Source organism: Lutjanus erythropterus, chromosome 1 (genome assembly GCF_056507025.1).
Source record: "Lutjanus erythropterus isolate fLutEry1 chromosome 1, fLutEry1.hap2, whole genome shotgun sequence".
In the NCBI taxonomy this organism is placed as follows: domain Eukaryota; kingdom Metazoa; phylum Chordata; class Actinopteri; order Lutjaniformes; family Lutjanidae; genus Lutjanus; species Lutjanus erythropterus.
Genome location: NC_139317.1, coordinates 18,623,591 through 18,639,974, shown reverse-complemented (window position 1 = coordinate 18,639,974; position 16,384 = coordinate 18,623,591). Strand labels below are relative to the sequence as shown.

General features: G+C 38.1%; 3 protein-coding genes across 4 annotated transcripts; 2 read left to right on the top strand and 1 right to left on the bottom strand.

Moving 5' to 3' along the window:
* Positions 1–142: 142 nt before the first annotated feature.
* Positions 143–4,050, bottom strand: rrad (Ras-related associated with diabetes). The gene is made up of 5 exons (XM_084715621.1): positions 3,890–4,050; positions 3,252–3,642; positions 1,869–1,942; positions 1,548–1,752; positions 143–1,143 (listed from the first exon to the last, which is right to left on the bottom strand). Exons 2-5 carry the CDS (start codon positions 3,622–3,624, stop codon positions 866–868), a joined length of 930 nt encoding a protein of 309 aa, XP_084571747.1. The 5' UTR covers positions 3,625–3,642; positions 3,890–4,050; the 3' UTR covers positions 143–865.
* A 3,236-nt stretch (positions 4,051–7,286) lies between these two features.
* On the top strand, positions 7,287–11,134 carry LOC146332806 (ATP synthase F(0) complex subunit C3, mitochondrial-like). 2 transcript variants are annotated; one of them, XM_084715601.1, is made up of 5 exons: positions 7,287–7,352; positions 7,649–7,748; positions 9,064–9,135; positions 10,078–10,277; positions 10,749–11,134. In XM_084715601.1, the coding sequence occupies exons 2-5, from the start codon at positions 7,710–7,712 to the stop codon at positions 10,861–10,863; spliced, it is 426 nt and encodes a 141-aa protein (XP_084571727.1). In that variant the 5' UTR covers positions 7,287–7,352; positions 7,649–7,709; the 3' UTR covers positions 10,864–11,134. The 2 variants fall into 2 exon arrangements, with proteins under 2 accessions (XP_084571727.1, XP_084571737.1); XM_084715611.1 differs by lacking the exon at positions 7,287–7,352 and adding an exon at positions 7,360–7,506.
* A 1,416-nt stretch (positions 11,135–12,550) lies between these two features.
* On the top strand, positions 12,551–15,510 carry LOC146332805 (uncharacterized). Its single transcript, XM_084715589.1, has one exon. It carries the CDS (start codon positions 14,096–14,098, stop codon positions 15,101–15,103), a length of 1,008 nt encoding a protein of 335 aa, XP_084571715.1. The 5' UTR covers positions 12,551–14,095; the 3' UTR covers positions 15,104–15,510.
* The last annotated feature ends 874 nt before the right edge of the window (positions 15,511–16,384 follow it).

Sequence of the window (16,384 nt, the reverse complement as noted above, 5' to 3'; positions counted from 1 at the left end):
GCAAAAAACCAATGGCCAGTGAGGTTCCACTCCACTGATACCATCACATGAATATTCATGAGGATGTAAATCGTCTCAGCATTACTTATTCTTTTATTGTTGCATTCTGCTGAATGCTTTATTTTATAAAGGACAGAGGAGATTTTATGATTTGATTTTATATTTTATTGAAAAAGGAAATCAACGTAAACAAAGAATTTCCAAATAATGTCAAGGTTCACGAGACTAATATAACTTATTGCTTTACTCATACATTCACAACCTGAATTCAATGTCATGGAACAACATAGAATAACAGAAGTTTTCTCTCATCTTTGACCTCAGTGACTTGGCCGAGGCACGAACCTGCATACCCCGTTTCAAGTAAATATGACTCCAGATGACCGAGTATTGTGATCCTGTGCCGTGTCTTTTACAATAATGAGATGTATGTCACATTCTGCATCATTCATGTTATAATATATACAACAGTCCCCTCGGATAAAGGAGCACAACAATAACCCAACAGCAAGGCAATCTTTGCAACTCATTAGAAATAACAAGCCTTTGTGGATTTTTTTCATACATACTGATCATATTATGACAGCAACATGTTTAAGGCAAACAAAAAATAAAATAAAATAAAATAAAATAAAATAAAATAAAATAAATGTTTGCAAAGCTTCATGCAGGTTATCACCATCATGATAATGATATTTTATTAATTAAGTCCTTTCTTTGCTTTTGGTTGGTGTCTAAAAAATAAAAATATATTTCTGTACAGCTCTATTAGTCCTTTAGGGTTAGTGTTAAAACACACACAGCGTCTGGTCTTCAGAGGCCAAAGAAAAAATGTCCGTCTGTCTCATTCTGTCTCATCTTGTCCTCAGAGAACTGTTAGGTCGTGGCAGGACTTTGACTTCTGCCTGAAAGCCATCTTCTTGTTCTTGCGTGCAACCATGCGGCCCAGAAACCGTTTGGCCTTCTTGCCGATGCTCTCCCTGCGCCTGCAGTTGGCCATGCGTCGTGCGTTCTCCTCCTTGCTGTCTTTCCTCAAGCGGATCTGTCTGACGATGCCCTCGAAAAGGTCCTGCACGTTGTGGTGAAGGGATGCAGATGTCTCGATGAACTTGCAGTCGAATACCACCGCACAGGCACTTCCCTCTGAAATAAAAGAACACATGGAGAATGGACAATTAGAACAGTAAGAAAACATTAAATAGTCTGAACTATCCCTTTAAGGTAGAAAACAGAAAATGGTAACCCTAGTGATATTAGTTTTAAAACTTTGGCAGACAGCTTTAGTTTGCTGTGGTTTCTGACAGTAAGCCGGGCCTGAACCTGAGCAGTCAAGTAAGAAATGTGGCTTGACCCCACGAAAGACAAGCTAAACCAGTTCTGTCAGATTTGATCATGAAAATCCTCCAGAATAGCTTTTAAGCTTCAAATGATAAATATTACATTTTTATAAAGTAACCACATTTCATTACCCACCTCCCCTGGGCTTAAAGCGTATTACTTATTACTACATTTTTCAGTTCAAAAGTTAGTTAATCACACAAACTTACCGTCTACTGACACCTCTCTGGACCGCACCAGGTCACTCTTGTTGCCAACGAGGATTATGGGAATGTTCTCTGACTGCCTGGCCCGGCGCAGCTGAATACGCAGCTCCGACGCCTTCTCGAAGCTCGACTTGTCTGTTACTGAATACACGATGATGTAGGCGTCTCCCATCCTCATGCACTGTTCCTTGAGCCACTGGCTGTTATCCTTCAAGGGGGAAACAGAGACCAAGATTAGAATCATACATCTCTAATCCCTTCTTTCACTAATGTAACGTCCATGAATCAATGTAAATAAACAAACATAAATAATATATAACTCACCTGTTCCCAGATGTCATACAACATAATGGAGGCCTCTTCTTCATCCACCACGATAGATCTGTCATACGTGTTTCCTGAGGGGAGGGAGAAAAAGAATATCGAGTTACACGCTGACAGAGAGGAGCAAAGCAGCTCTTATCTGAACAATCGTGTTTGTTGTCAATGTGTGTTGTTGCTTTTCTTCACACTGCTTTTAGCACATTTTTGTTCTTTTGAAGCAGTAAGTTGATCACAGCCTGTGATCAAGCCATCACTGCTGGCCTTTTATATTTTCCCTTCACATGATGCTACTGGATGTGTTTCTGACAGCTGGACTACTGAGGGCAGGGCTGCTGCCTCGCTGCAGATGGAAATAGCAATAATCAATGCATGGACACGATTGCGTGCAAAAATAAGAACCCTGTTTTTTTTCTAATCCATCGGTTTTACTACTAGTTTGACTATCCTCACAGGTAAACAAAATTCTAAATTACAGACTTTAGAAGGCTTAATGTGGTTTCTAAAAATGTTTATTATACTTAAATGTGTTTTCAGAATTAATCTTTTTAAAATCCAAAAAGTTAGATGCTTAATATCTCAGAACCAGAGTTGGCTGGTAATGGATTACATGTAATTGGGGTAGGTAATCAGATTACAAAATAAGTGACTATAATCTGCCCGATTGCTTTTGAAAAATGTGTAAATGTTTTTTGTGCATCTGTTCTTCTGTATTTTTATACCACTTTTCAAAATCAATACACAGATGTTTAAAAAGGGATTACTTTATCACATTTTTTGATAATATGGCAAAATATGGCAATTTTATAATTAATAAATTATTAATTTTATAATAACTTATTTTATTTTTTCTTAATTTACTTACTTAATTATTCCCCCTTTCCCCTTCCTCTCTTTTTTCATTATTCATTTTTTTTAACCAAATGTTATTAAGTGTTATTATTGTTCTCCCTGGTTGTCTATTTTGATGATTATTTGTTGGGATGTTGGGATTATGGGGTGGGATGTATAAACAGTAGCTATAAAGTTGTTTGACACTGCTGTTTCTAATTTTTGAGAATTAACTGTAGGGACTACAAACTGAAAAATAAAGAGATTTTTGTAATCCAGTATATTGCTAATTACAAAAAGTGCCATGTAATTTGTATTCAGTAACTGACTACATTTCAGATAATCTTACCTGCTTAGAACTACTCTCTATTCATTAAAGCTTATGTTGGTAATGTAACTTGATTGCGTATCATTAAGAAGACTAAATTAACCCCTGACAGTCCCAATTATCACTTGTATCTTCACACAATGGACATCTCGCGTGTATGTGTCTGTGCGGGGAGTAGGGGAGGGGGTTGCTATGGTTGATGACTCATCCTCAGCATCACCACTTACCTGCTTCATCGAAGTCGTGACCAGCATCCTCAACTCCTCCAAAGACGCGCGCCAGGCTGGACTTGCCGACGCCGTGCTCCCCGAGGAGCACCACCTTGTACACCTGGTTCTCGGCCTCGCTGCCGGTAGAGATGACTGAGTCGGAGGAGTCGGACGCGCAGCTGCCCCGGTGCTGCTCGCTGGGGGAGTAGGACGTGCAGCGCAGGAGGTTGGACAGCTCGTCGGTCTGGCCCGTCTGTGGCATCGTGGCGCGCAGGTCCCGGTCGTCCACGGGCATGCTCCTTCGGTGCAGGTTGGGTAGATTCATGGGGAACGGCATGCTGCCTCTTCTCTTGTCCATATTCCGCAATTTGTCACCCTTGTTCAAAGTCATTGTGCTTGTACCGAAGAGCTGTGGATAGATGTGTCGTGCGTAAATTTGTGCTCAATGTTAAGTCACATATACAGAGGCATTAAAGAAAAGCGTAAAAGTCTATTATGGGTGCAGTGGATGATAAACAGTGTAATATTATATAGTTAGAATGTAAAATTAAAACATCGATTAGGCTGACTTTTTATGACTTGACCACATGTTTATTCAACTTTACTCTTAATGAAAAACGCAAAATAAAGATAGACTCAGTAGTAGAGATACTTACTCGGTGCTGGCAACTAAAATCCAACGAAGGCAATCCAAATAATCCTTGATTTAAAGAGTTGTTGTAGTCGAAAACGCGCTTTTCGCTTGAGTCTGGCTCTCAGCCTCTGCTCGGCGTATTTATATGGGTCTGGGAGTGACGTTGGCAGGGATTCGCCCCAGAGAATCACGTCTCCGCTTATTATAGTGGTGCGTAACGGTCACATCATACAGAGGAGGGGGTGTATGACTGGAAGAGCTGAGGAATCTCCCTTCCGCTTCGCCAAATGCAGAGCTTACCTCTGAGGGGGCGGCCAGAGATGAATCCTTAAAGAGGGGAAGCCCACTTAAAGCTGGAGTGATATAAATATTTAATTTTTATTCATTCAGGAGATAAATTTAGAGGTGCTGGAAGGCCAGCAACATGATGCAAGATGCTAAAATGTGTTAAAGATTGATCCGTTTTGAGCGTTATGGTCGATGCAAGATGGAGGTCATACAATTATGTAGTAATATGACAGGAATTTCATTTTAATGTGAGGCAGTTGTGAGCATGGGAAAAAAAGAGAAATATTTGTTATTTATATCATTGCCTTGACAGCCCAAAGGCAACATCACACTTGAATGCATTTTTGTGCATATGCAAAAAAATAAAGGCATCTACTCGGCAGTGAAGATGCTTTGAACACATAAAAATTCTACACACGGTGACATTCATTTATCATGCACTCCTGGCTCTCCACCCACCACCTTACTGTCTGAAAGATGAAGACTGCAGCCACAAAACCATAATTCCATTTGCAGCAGCAGACCTAATTCTTCACAGCTGACAGGCCTGACCTATGCCAATAATGTCTGCTGTTACTGATCCATGTCTTATTTGAAGAATGCAAAATGCTTTCCTTTTAAAATACGAAACTGTGAAATATTAATAGAGACAAATCGCATTATACTGCCCCAGGGGAGCTCAGCTGACTTCAGGACAGGTGGATTTTCTTTGTTTTAATTCTGCATGTGTTTTTATGTTTGATTTCACATCCAGCATATTTTACATACATTTTCTGGCACACAAAATAACCTATCACGATGTGCTTTACAGGCAGAATTTCATTTTCCAGGCTATGCCACAGAATCTGCGTGATATGTTGCTGCCCCCTTGTGGCTGCAGACTTTACATTACAGTTGAACCTTTTGATCTCATTGCGGCAGAGTCCAACCACCAATGGTGGCATCCAACATAATGTATTTTCTGCTTTGTCTCAATGTGAGAAATGTGAATAGATCAACAATCAAATAAAAAAACAAACAAATGATTGTGACATAGCTGTCAGCAGTTCTTCTCTAAAAATCTATTTATCACGGTTTTATATTTGTCTCTGAAAGCTCTTCACTGATTTAACTATTGTCTTCTCCCACATAAAGCTCTCATAGTTCATTTACTATTTCTCTTGCTCTAGTTTTTTGACTTGAGTTTAACTGAAAATACACACCTCATCATTACCAGAGATCAGGCCCACCACCTCTGTGTCATCTACAAACCTGATGACTAATGCACGTGTATCCCATTATCTCTGATTGCGTGTCTTTATTAAATTTGATTCTGTTTTTAGATCGCTTCCACCTGCATTTCCTCCTAATTGGCTACAAGTTGATTCACATCTGTATCCACATGAAATCGCGAATTTTAAGATTGTGTGAGCATGTCCTCTCTCTCAGTGATAAAAGCTTGTAGAGATGTTTTATTTAATATTACACACAGTATATGAGAATTGTGACCACACACTTTCAGTCAAAAGTTAGATCAGATATTGTTGAAACATCACTTGATTTCTCCACAGGTCAGAAATGTTTAGGTCATTGCCAAGTAACATGTGACACGAAAAATACATCTCAATCCTTGCTGTTCACACTGCAAACACCCAACTGTGTGGCCTGTCTGACTCTATGCCGGTCATCAGGTTTGTGGATGACACAGAAGTGGTGGGCCTGATCTCTGGTAACGATGAGATGGCATATCTGGAGGAAGTGACTCACCTGGACAACTGGGGGCATGAGAACACCCTCACTGAATGTCTGCATGATTAAGAAGCTGATGGTGGACTTTAGGAGGAAGCAGGACAGGAACTACCTTCACCTCAGGATCAGCTGTGCCCTGGTCTCTACAATACCAGATACCTAAGGGACATCAAGATGTCTCTCAAGGGACAACAGACTGTTCTCTCTGCTCTGGTCAGGGAGACATTACTGCTGCCTGAAGGCTAAAACAGTCCTGAACCAAAAACATATAATCTCTCTCTCTCTCTCTCTCTCTGTCTCTCTCTCTCTCTCTCTATCTATCTGTCTATCTGTTAGATGTGTTTTGTTCCTAGGTACTTAAGGATTTGACTATATATTATACTACATATAATTGTATATGTGACAATTCAACTTGATTTGATTTGATATCTTAAGGGCTTAGTCAGTGTGGTTGTAGTTGACTGATCACTGCTATTGTGGACTGCATACAATGTCCACTGCAAAATCTGTGTCCTTTTGTCATCTCTGGTTGTTCATATAATAAAATAACAATATATTACATACAATAAAATGAATTGTGTGAGTGATACATATACACATCACTTCTACCTTCCTTGAAATAATCCGGATGTAACAGCCAAGGCCATCACAGCTGATAATATTCAAATTCAATAAGAGTACATAATTCTTAAAATCGAATTTACTAAGATTATAGCATGACCAATTATGGATATTTTTTAGGCTGATGTTTATATATATGTATTTGGGAGTTTTAAAAAAAACCTATATATTGGCAGCTAGTAATTTCTTTAAACAAAAAACATTAATAACAATCCTTAGATAGATTTGTGATATTTTTATTTTTATTGTGACCAGCAAACATACTGAGTTGAACATCACTTGAAAACTCAATTTGTCAGCTCTTTCTGAAATTATGTAAAGGTGGCACCGTTTTCAAATTTCATAAAATCTAGTTTGGCATTTCCACACTGTAATTTCTGGTGACATATACCCCATTAACAATTTATATGCAGTAGGTTAATGTAAACCTGCTTAATTCAGCAATCGGCCAGCTCTACAATAAAAAATATTTACATTTGGTCATATAACTTCCAAATGCTTACTGACACTTTCTGCATGACAAATATAACAATACACAGTAAATTACCTTTATGAGGAATATGCTTGCCAAACGTGTTGATTTAATGTTTGGGTAATTTTGGAGGCAGTCATTGTGTGGTATTCAATTATATGAATGTGTATATGCATATAATCGTTTGTTCAAATGGTTGTAGCTAACAACTAAATTTCGTGTAAGCCTGGAGAAGCTTTAACTACGCTGCTTTACCTTGATGATCCATCTAGACTGCTGGGTACTGGCTCCCACATCAGGAAACCGGAAGTCAACCGTTTCATGTGACGCTGCGCATGCGCAACCCTCTCACGTCTTCGACCTCTACTACACACCGGTGAGAGCTAACCTCCTCTGTAACAAACTGCATTTGAGTTAAATAAATAACAGTGACACTTGTGTGTAACCGTGCATGTTTGTAGCTCTGTTGACCACAGCACTGCTCAGCTCTTTAGCTTTTCCTACTAGCTCGTTTTTAGCGACGTTGTTCGGTTTGTAGCTAATCTTGACCTTACTTCTCTGTGTGTGTCTACTTAACTTTGCACATTTTGTACTTTCTTATTTAGAGAACTCGTTACGAATTCAACTAAGTGAAGTTATTCTGTGTTATGTTTCGTATATTTATTTCCACAGTCAGTTGACAGTGAATCAGCTCCAGCTCCTTTGGTTGACCTGACCACCACGTCCCGTCGTAATGTATGCCTGTGCTAAGTTCGTCTCCACGCCCTCTCTGGTGAGTCCACATGAATGAATGAAGATAAGACTTACTAAGTATTAAGCCCGTGTCTTGTACCCCGCCTGTTGCTGGTCTGCAGAAAGCTGCTAGTCTATGTACAGGGCTAACAACTAGCAGCTATAATGTAGCCTGCTAACAGCGTTACTCAGTTATGTAGCCGTCTGTGACCCTCCGCCAAAGTCAGCTAGCGTTCAGACACCTGCAAGGACGTCCTAGTTTTGATCAGTATCAGGACAAACCTCAGCCTGTCCACCGTGTCCCTGGGTCAGACTGTTTATCTACGTTCTTAAGCTTATATCAATCAGCATTATCCAAATTTGAAGGATTTTTTTAAAGGCTATACTGTGGCTCATTGAAATCAGAGCTGTTTGAGCAGAGTTAATACAAATATAAACCCTGTAAAAGACACTGTTAGTGTTGTCTAGAACTGCAGTGATAAATCCATTGTTAATTTACGATTAAGTTAATTGTCATTAACTATTAAATTTTGGGGGTGATTTTTTTTAAGAAAAATAATCTGTGATTCAGCTTCTTAGATATGACTGATTTCTGGTTTCTTTGATCCTCTGTATGACAGTAAACTGACTATCTTTGGTTTGTGGAAACAAAACAGGACAGTTGAGGATGTCCTCTTTGGCTTTGAGAAGTAACTTTATGGACTAAATAATTAATTGATCAATCACGAAAGTAATCATGAATGAACTGATTATGAAAATAATTGTTACTTGCAGCTCAAGTGTTGTCACTGCTGGATTTTTAAGTAGAATGTCACCATAGACAGAGTGCAAAATTTTTTGTTCAGTGGCCAAATGGCTAGTGAATATTGCAAATTTTAGCAGCCACTCACTTGATTACCATGCTTTTTTTGGTGGTGCTGGAAGCAAATCTACCAGCCACTTGTATATTTTACCAGCATTTGGCTGGTGGCTGATGCTTATTGCTTATGCGACTGTTCATTGTGTTTTCAGCTCTTTTTGGCAAAAGAATTGCATTCAAAATATGAGTGTAGGGAAGTGGAGAGAATCTGTAACCATAATTGTACAAAAGCGTACAAAAGGGGCAGTTACACTTAATGGGTAGTGAAACTGACATGATTCAAGAGCATACAGTATGTTTAAGAGGCTCTGGATTATTTACATATTGTCACGTGTATTAACATGATATCAGTATTTCTTAATATCACAATTATCCTCAGTAACAGTATATCATGACACTCCTAATTTTCAAAACAGCATACTGGTAACATCTAATCAGAACATGGCTGTGTTAGCTAAATGTCTTTTTTTGTTTGTTTGTTTTTTTCTTGTTACAGGTCCGTGCTGGATCCCGGGCTCTGTACAGACCACTCTCTGCAGCAGTAGTCTCAGATGCCAGGAAAGCAGATGTAAGCATCAGTCTGTACTTATACTCATAACTGATGTATTGACTTTGAGTGTCCACAGATTTGAGGCACTCTGAAGCTATCACAGATCCATTAAACTATCACATCTCCTTTGCTATTCTCATTACCTTGTTTCTCACACTAGACTGACTACACAAATAAAACCATGATACATTTTAATCCAAGGTAATTTAACAGTAGTATAGTATTTGTGAAACATTCTAATGTATTTCAGGTTCTTGGGGTTAGATTTATAAGTTTTATCTCATCCACAGCTAATAAATTACCTACGAAACAAGGACCAGGGCTGCGTAATATAAAATTGTTTAATGTATCTACTTAACAAAGTTACTCAATTCTGCAATGGATTTTTGCATGCACATACAAAAACAGACTGGTGAGGTGATACGATTATAAGATAAATGAAGCATAAAATTTTCCTACTGAACAGTACGACTGGATAGTTGTAAATTGTTAGCTGCACATAGTTTGCCACCATTGTAACAAATGCAATTCCAGCTCTGCTTTCTGTGGTCAATTAATTGTTTTAAAGTTGCGCTAATGTCCACTTGGAAAACGTAACACACTTAATCAAGTACATAGTAGAGACAGATTCAGAGGTCAAAGTGACTGACCTTTAGCAGCAAAAGTTGGAAACCCCTGTTGATATTTTATGGTAATTTTGAGCGAAGTAGAGCTAGTAAAGTAACACTGTATGCATCTTTAATGCCAACAGTTGTACAAACAGATATGGCCAAACTGGTTATTTTTTATGGCTATAAATGGAAATAGGTGATCGCAGTGGAACATCATGTGCCAGATGCATACAAAACAGAATATTTTATGTCACATAACAATTAGGTGATCTAAATAAAATTGATTCACTTTAGAAATGAATCATTGTATAAAAATGTTTACTAACGTTGTTTACTTTTGGGTTGTCAGACTGCTTCACTCCTGGCACCACAGAGTATTGCAGCCTCCCAGCAGCAGGTGGCGGTGCGGGGATTCCAGACCAGTGCTGTGAGCCGTGACATCGACACTGCTGCAAAGTTCATTGGAGCAGGAGCTGCCACTGTGGGAGTGGCTGGATCTGGAGCTGGAATTGGAACGGTGTTTGGTAGCCTTATTATTGGATATGCCAGGTAAATTACATCATCTGTCTTCTTAGGACATTTTTAATATCCACCAAGGACAGAATGTTGCACATGTTGCAACTATCAATTTATTTCTGATTAGTTAGTCAGACAGATGGAACAATTAATTAGGTTTAGTGGTTGTTTTTCATTAGATGGTTGTTAATAGTAACAGTATTAACTGTAAAATTAACAGACATACTTTATTCCAAATGTCTACATGCTCAATAAATTGTTTTAAATGTAAAATGAAAGGAATTATGTCATAGGGTGTAAAAAATATACTAAAATAATTCTTTATATTTTTGCTGCTTTAATTCTCTCCAGTTACTGATAGAATTATTTAGTCACATGCTTTAAGTCCTTTATGGGGAACCTAGAAGAGAATGTGGTTGTCTGATCACTGAAATGTCTTAGCAGTTGTACTTTGAACATTTTGTACATCTAATCTGTTTGTCGTGTCTCTATCCATCTCAACAGGAACCCCTCTCTGAAGCAGCAGCTGTTCTCTTACGCCATCCTGGGCTTCGCTCTGTCTGAAGCTATGGGTCTTTTCTGTTTGATGGTTGCATTCCTTATTCTGTTTGCCATGTAAACCAGTTCGGCATTTACTGTAAAGGGATACATCGCAATGTTAACAAGAATTAGCAGTTTGAGATGCCCTTGAATGGTATGGTGATTACAGCTTATCATGTTGCCTGTTCTTGTTCACTGGTGTTTCTTAGAAGATTGTGAACCCACAGATGTATGAAAATCTGGTAAACCCAAATCATTTTAAATGATGGTTTGCCATTATATTGTATATTTAATCAAATGTTTTTGTTAACAACAATGCAACCAACAACAGAAGTAAAATGTTTAATTCATCATGTGTCTTTTGTGTGCATTTGTAAATGGGAAATGCTGGGGGAGTTTTCCATTTTTGGGTTAATTTTAATTCAAAAGGTGTGCGAGCATTCTGGTTCACCTAGAAAAAAACTGTAAAATTTCAAATGCTCATACATTTATATTAGGGTATTTACCCAGTCCCAGTTAATGTATCGCATAGATCAAGTGTCTCTACTTATGTTTGAGTAATATAGTCACATCACAGCCCAGTAGACTAAAAATGTTTTTTTATATATCAACAAGGTTGATATACAGACTTGTAGCTTCGACGGGAGCATTTACCACCGTTTCACGATTCCATTGCATATGGTAAGTCTACCTTGGATGGTTACGACATTATGATTTATCATATATTCAGAATAGAGAACCTACATATTTGGAAAAAATATGAACGGTAGTCTGTGGCGAGAGAGCTGTGCCACTGCCACATATGTGTTGTTTATAAATTTAAAACAATTTTACAAGTGAAGAAAGTCTGTTTGTGGTACGTTTGTCGTAGTTAAGCTTTGTGTAAAACTTCTTAATTAACTGCATTTCTCGTCTCGCACAATATACGTCATCAGCATTGATCTCACTGGTTGTACCTTTTAACGTTATCTCACCTGGAGCGTTTTATCCAGCGAGTCTCTTGCCATTGACTACAGTTCACATTTTTTCAAAAGTTTTTCCTTGGTGGTCCACCGGAAAGGGCGTCACTTCCGGAATCTCGCTGTTGAACTCCATAATAAACAGTGGAGAGCAGCAATACGCGAGCGCTATTATAGCGTTTAGTCTGTCGAACCCGAAGAAGAACATTTTGCACGTAGTTACGCTATCTTAACAAAGTTAATCCTCTACTTTTCAATATTCTGTTATTCGCTACACACACACACACACACACACACACACACACACACACACACACACACACATCGCCATCTTGATATCAAAACGAGGCTGGGTGGCTCATCCTGGGGTCAGCCAATACCAGGGAGCCAGAGAGATCTGTTTATATCCAGCAATGTCGAGTTGTTGTGTTGACGGTTGCAAGTCCTACAAGAAGAGGAAGGGTTGTGGGAATAAGACCTTCCACCGTTTTCCTGTTAACCGTCAAATCCGTCGCCAGTGGCTTGTAAATATAAGGAGAGACATTAGTCCAAACTTTAAGGTAAGACGGTCGCTAATGTAGTCTGGTAGCTAACTGGCTAGCAGTAGCGTGATAGCATGTCTTTATGCCATAGTTAAAACGTTAGCACTCAAATGTTAGCATTTGGTTGTTGGTACTGGCGCTTATAGACTAGAGCCAGTCGGTAATGTTGTCAATTAATAGTTGTTTGGTGATAAATTCGATAATCAATTAATAAGTGATTAATTGATTGATCAGTGCAGCTGTATTATAGACAAATAGAGGCTGTTGGCTCTGTCCTGATAATTATTTTAACGTAATCAAAATATTGAGGCTGCAATGATTAATCAGTTATTAACTGACTATTAAATTAATCAACTATTTTGATAATCGATTAATTGTTTTGAGTAATTAAAAAAAAATCCTAATTATCTGATTTCAGCTTCTTGAATGTGAATGTTCTCTGGTTTCCTTATTCTTCTATTCTTCTCAGTAAACTGAATAACTTTCTGTTCAAAACAAAACAGTTGAGGACATCATATTGGAGTTTGAGAAATTATTTTATGGACCAAATCAACAAATTCAGAAAATAACTGATAGATTGATCGATCATGAAAATAACTGTTAGTTGCAGCCCTAAAATGTTATCTTGTTCAGATTACAGAACACACAAGAGTATGTGGTGATCATTTCACCAGCGACTGCTTCTCAAAGACCATAACAGGGATAAGCAAGCTGAATGAGGGGAGTGTGCCAACTGTGTTTGCGTGGTCCACTACCAAGTCTGGTTGGAGTGAAGTGATCAGCACAAGGTATACACATTAAATTTCACTTAACTTATAATATTCTGCCAACAAACCTTGTGTTGTTTAAAAAGGTAGAGAGTAACATCCTGCAGTCTGCCGCACATTGTTAATCTCCCATTTGTCATTCTCCATCTATGTTGTATTGTGTTTCTCAAGTGCCACCGGATATTTCAGCTACTTTTTCTGCTCTTTTTTTGTCTGTCACCTCTGAAACCTATCCAGACAGCGTTAACATTATAAACATTGAGTCAGTAATACAAAGGAGAAGTCTGCACACTGTTGGGGTCAAAATAACTACTTTAATTCTCATTTAGGACATTCTCTTTCAAGGCAACTTGAGTGGCAAAATTACATTATCACAAATTGATTATCAAACTCTTTGCCAGCTCTTTTCATAATCAATCAGTTTGAGTACAATTAACATTTAAGTTACATGTCAGTAGAAAATGATCCCATATTGTATTATATGTCATGTACAGTCATATATCACTTGCAAGTCTAATGGCAGATAAGTCAGATAAGACATTTTAATAGGATTTAATATTGGAGCTTAATAGCACTGTGCTGTGTATTGCCATAAAACTCAGGGTTTTTACTTTATGTCGTAATAAAATTTATGTTAAGACGTGATTACGGTAAGGATTTTACAGCACACTTAAAATAGCACTATTTACAGTAACACACATAGTGGTAAAGCATAGTTGCTGAAACTCTTGGCACCACCAGGCCCACCATCCACTTTTAAAATCCCTGGTCTAATTTAACAAAAGGCCAAATTTCTGTTGCTGTTTCCCAGTGATGGAGTTGCTGTTACCTGTGGACAGGATGCACCTGAAGAGTACTTATCCTCAGCACCAAGGTAATCTGTATTGTAATTGGTTGCAGAGCTTCAACTTTGCTCATCTGTTGGGAAGATACAAGTTATTACTCAAAATGCAACATAAAATATCTTTCAATTTTTACTTCGCAGTTTCAGCCCAGTACAGGTAGCTTTGCCATATCCAGATCATGATTACATCCAAACATTAATGTCGCTGGAGGAAGAGCTTGAAGAAACCTGCGAGATGATTGAATGCCAAGAGGAGGAGTTTGTGGAACTAAGAAACAACCGATTCTTTCTTGAACGGTTTCAGTGTGATGATAGTCAAATTTTGTTCTACACAGGATTTAAAGATTATAACACACTCATGGCTGTTTTTATGGCTTTGCAACCTACAGCTGAAAACATGCCAGGATGGAGTGAAGAAGAGAGACTGAAACAAGCAGATCAATGCATCATTAGAGAGGGATTTAAAGAGCAATGCTTACCTCTCATAGAGCAGTTTTTTCTCTTTCTGTGCCGTGTGAGGCAGGGCTTTTCAGTGGAGGATCTTGCAACTCGATTCAATGTTTCTCAGGCAGCTGTCGGTAGAATCTGCATCAATTGGACAAACTTTCTTTATTACATGCTTGGATCTATCCCTATTTGGCCTTCACGAGAAACAGTATATGAACTTATGCCTCGGTCTGTCAAAGATACTTTCCCACGTGCAAGAGTAATATTAGACTGTGCGGAGTTACATGTCGAAAAAGCCAGTTCAGAAGTACTGAATTCAGAAACCTACTCCTACAACAAAGAAACGACCACACTCAAGTCCTTAATTGGCGTAAGTCCATCAGGTGCACTGTCCTTCATCAGTGACTTATACATGGGGTCAGTATCAGAAAAGGACATCACAAAGTCGTCTGGGATTCTCTCTTTGCTAGAGGAAGGTGATGAAGTATTGGCAGGTGAAGGCTTCCGTATCGACAATCTTTTGTCTGCCATAAATGTCAGCCTTGTAACACCACCATCCCTAAAGTTGAATAGATGGCTTATGGAGGTGTTGCAGACACAGGAAATAGATCGCCTCAGGATTCATGTGGAACGGGCCATCGGAAGAATTAAAGAATACCGCATTTTCGATAAAACATTACCAATGACCACAATGGGCTCTATAAACAAAGTGTGGAAGGTGTGTGCACTCCTCACAATTTTTCAGGGACCACTGATCTGAAGCTAAATGTAAACAAAACTGCCTCGCCTCCACTACATGTTAAATCAGGATTTCTACACAGTATGGATGTAACTCTGCGATTTTTCATTAAGATTTTATCAAGATATTTTTTTCAGATTTTTGCCATAGATTCATGAATGTTTCAGTTCATATAGTTAAAAAATAGTTAAAAAGGTAAAATAAGATGTTAAAAAGGTAACTGGTTTCAAAATCTGTCCAAGCAATACCGCCTTAAAATAAATTTTGGTTAAAAAAAATACTTGGTGCTGAAACTGTGAATGTGGATGTTTACTTTTTTTTTTTTGGTGTTTGAATGTGTACTGTATGTAAGCTTACTGATTGTCCAGTACCTGGGGTAGGCGGGCATGGCATGCAGGGTTGGTGGTTGAATGATCTGATAACAATTTCATGTGACCACAGTTAACTTAAGGGGGCACAATTGTTGCATTATGGGTCAGAGCCAATATGGCTGCAGAGAAAAAATATATGAGCCCAAATTATCCATATTCTGCACGGTTTAAGAGGCGCACATAGTAATTTATGATCTTCTACTTCAATTTGTTTCATATTTTTGTATAATATTTTTCGAAGTGCCTTTCAACAACATTCAACTCTTGATTGACACATGAAATATTTTAGAGATGTATATATGATTTTTTTAATAGCTTTTATTTTATTGTAGTTTTCAAACTGTTTGCTCACAAGAGAGAAAATAAATCTTGAAAAAACATCTGTGTGATGAGTGGCCATTATTTCATTGGACCAGTGTTGTTACCATGCAATTTAATTTTAGTATCCAGGTGTGGGTAAGTATGGAAAAAAGTGGAAAATCTTTTTCCAGTCTATTTCCCCTATTCTGTTTTTTGAAACTTCAATCAGAATTTCTTTAAAAAGGTTTTATGCTTTTGCCATGGTCCAATTAAGCAAACTGTCTGATTGTTGCATAATTACAAAAGTTCTGACCAATCAAGCATAGTTGTGGTTGTAAATATTGATAGATGTTTACAGTTTGTGGACTAAAATGCACAAGACAGTAATTCACTACATGTTGACAGTGTGGTAGCAAAACTTACTAAAATATGCAATAATTAAGATCAGGTAAATTATACAATTTTTGTATTATAATGTACCAAAGGACACCAAACACGGGCTTTTCCAACCAAAATCTTGCTCCAGGGAGGCATGTCACCAGCCTTCCCATTTGCTGGTTGTTGGCTGTCATAATTTTGAAATGGGAAATGTGTAGGAGCTATTTACTGTTGTATTTTTATTTTTCTATGT